Source organism: Benincasa hispida, unplaced genomic scaffold (assembly GCF_009727055.1).
Source record: "Benincasa hispida cultivar B227 unplaced genomic scaffold, ASM972705v1 Contig383, whole genome shotgun sequence".
Classification (NCBI taxonomy): domain Eukaryota; kingdom Viridiplantae; phylum Streptophyta; class Magnoliopsida; order Cucurbitales; family Cucurbitaceae; genus Benincasa; species Benincasa hispida.
This window is the reverse complement of record NW_024064827.1, coordinates 1-1,408: the sequence shown is the minus strand read 5'-3', so window position 1 is coordinate 1,408 and position 1,408 is coordinate 1. Positions and strand designations below refer to the sequence as shown.

Sequence of the window (1,408 nt, the reverse complement as noted above, 5' to 3'; positions counted from 1 at the left end):
AAAAAAAAAAAAAAAAGATAATTATACACCCAATAATCTGACCAAATGTTTTAAATATTCATTTATATATACATTGTTACCTGATTGTGTATAGTCTGTCAAATATTTTTTGGTATACTAGCAACATATCTGCTGACTGTTCAGAGGCAGCTAATACACCATTCCATCTAAAATTATATAAAAAAAGAATTATTTTATATTCTTATATAAAATGATAACGAAATAAATATTTAAATGAAATAATACCTGGCACTAAGTGGACAATGACCTGAGGCCTGTAATTGGACTTGTGGTGCTATAATTTGAAATCTATCATAAGCCCATACCTGTAGTAGTATTAATGGCCTTGCTATTCCCAATGCTTGTGCATTGGTAGCCTGACAAAATTCTCTACAAAACCATGTAAGACAAGCACCACCCCACGAGTACGTATCAACATGCTCGAAATCAGACAGTAGAAGAAGAAACATAAGATGTACTAGAGTGTTCAACTTGTCAGCAAACAAAAATCCTTCAATAAGCTGCATAATGTATGCTCGTGCATACCTACGTACGCTGATGTCGTTGGCATCGAGAGGTAATTCTGGAAACTGGGATGTTAACCACGGGATACTCAATCTCGAGCCTTTCAAATCATCTGGTAGAATGCCAAGAGCTCGTCACAAATAGTTTTCCAATTATATTGTAATGAACCCGTCAAAGGTTCTTCGTCCACTCGTAACCCAAACTGAATGACAACATCTTGCAACGTAATCGTACAGTCCCCACAAGGCAGGTGAAATATATGGGTTTCTGGTCTTCAACACTCAACTAAAGCAGTAATGACGTGTTAATCAAGTTGGATAAATCCGATCTATGCAACCTCAAGAAAACTAGCCTGTTCAACGTAAGGAATAATATATGGATCATATGAGATAGTATGTTGTGCAAATGCCTCCCTTCTCTGACAACCCAAAACTATAGTAGAAGAACTATCCCAAGGTGGATGGCGACAAAGATTGAAGACAGCAGATGGTAGATCGGCTCACGGCGGCCGCAACAACAAGATTAGAGATGGCAGATGGCAACGAAGTTGGCGATCGATGGTAGTGAGGAAGAAAAGGAGAAATGTTTCGAATGGGAAGAAAAAGAGAAAGGGCCACAAATGGTTTAAGGGACCACTAAGTCGTGTACCGGTACACGACTTAGGGTAATCGTGGACCCCGTCCACGATGACCTGGTTAACGCTGCATGACTGACCATGTGGCAGTCTGCACGTGCCAAGTCACAGGTAATCGTGTATCAGGTATACGATTTAGTAGTAATCGTGTACCAAGTACACGATTCAAATACCTATTTTTGTAAATAATTTCTACCCAACCCTATTTTTGTTAATATTTATTAAAATAACATTATTTTAAAAAAAAAA

General features: G+C 38.0%; 1 protein-coding gene across 1 annotated transcript; it reads right to left on the bottom strand.

Annotated features, from left to right (window-relative positions):
• Positions 1 to 80: 80 nt before the first annotated feature.
• LOC120069388 (serine/threonine-protein phosphatase 7 long form homolog) lies at positions 81 to 1,250 on the bottom strand (the record flags this gene model as incomplete). Its single annotated transcript, XM_039021128.1, has 3 exons — positions 81 to 167; positions 247 to 637; positions 1,174 to 1,250. Coding segments are annotated over 3 exons (555 nt in total), but the record flags the coding sequence as incomplete, so codon positions are not given.
• Positions 1,251 to 1,408: the final 158 nt, after the last annotated feature.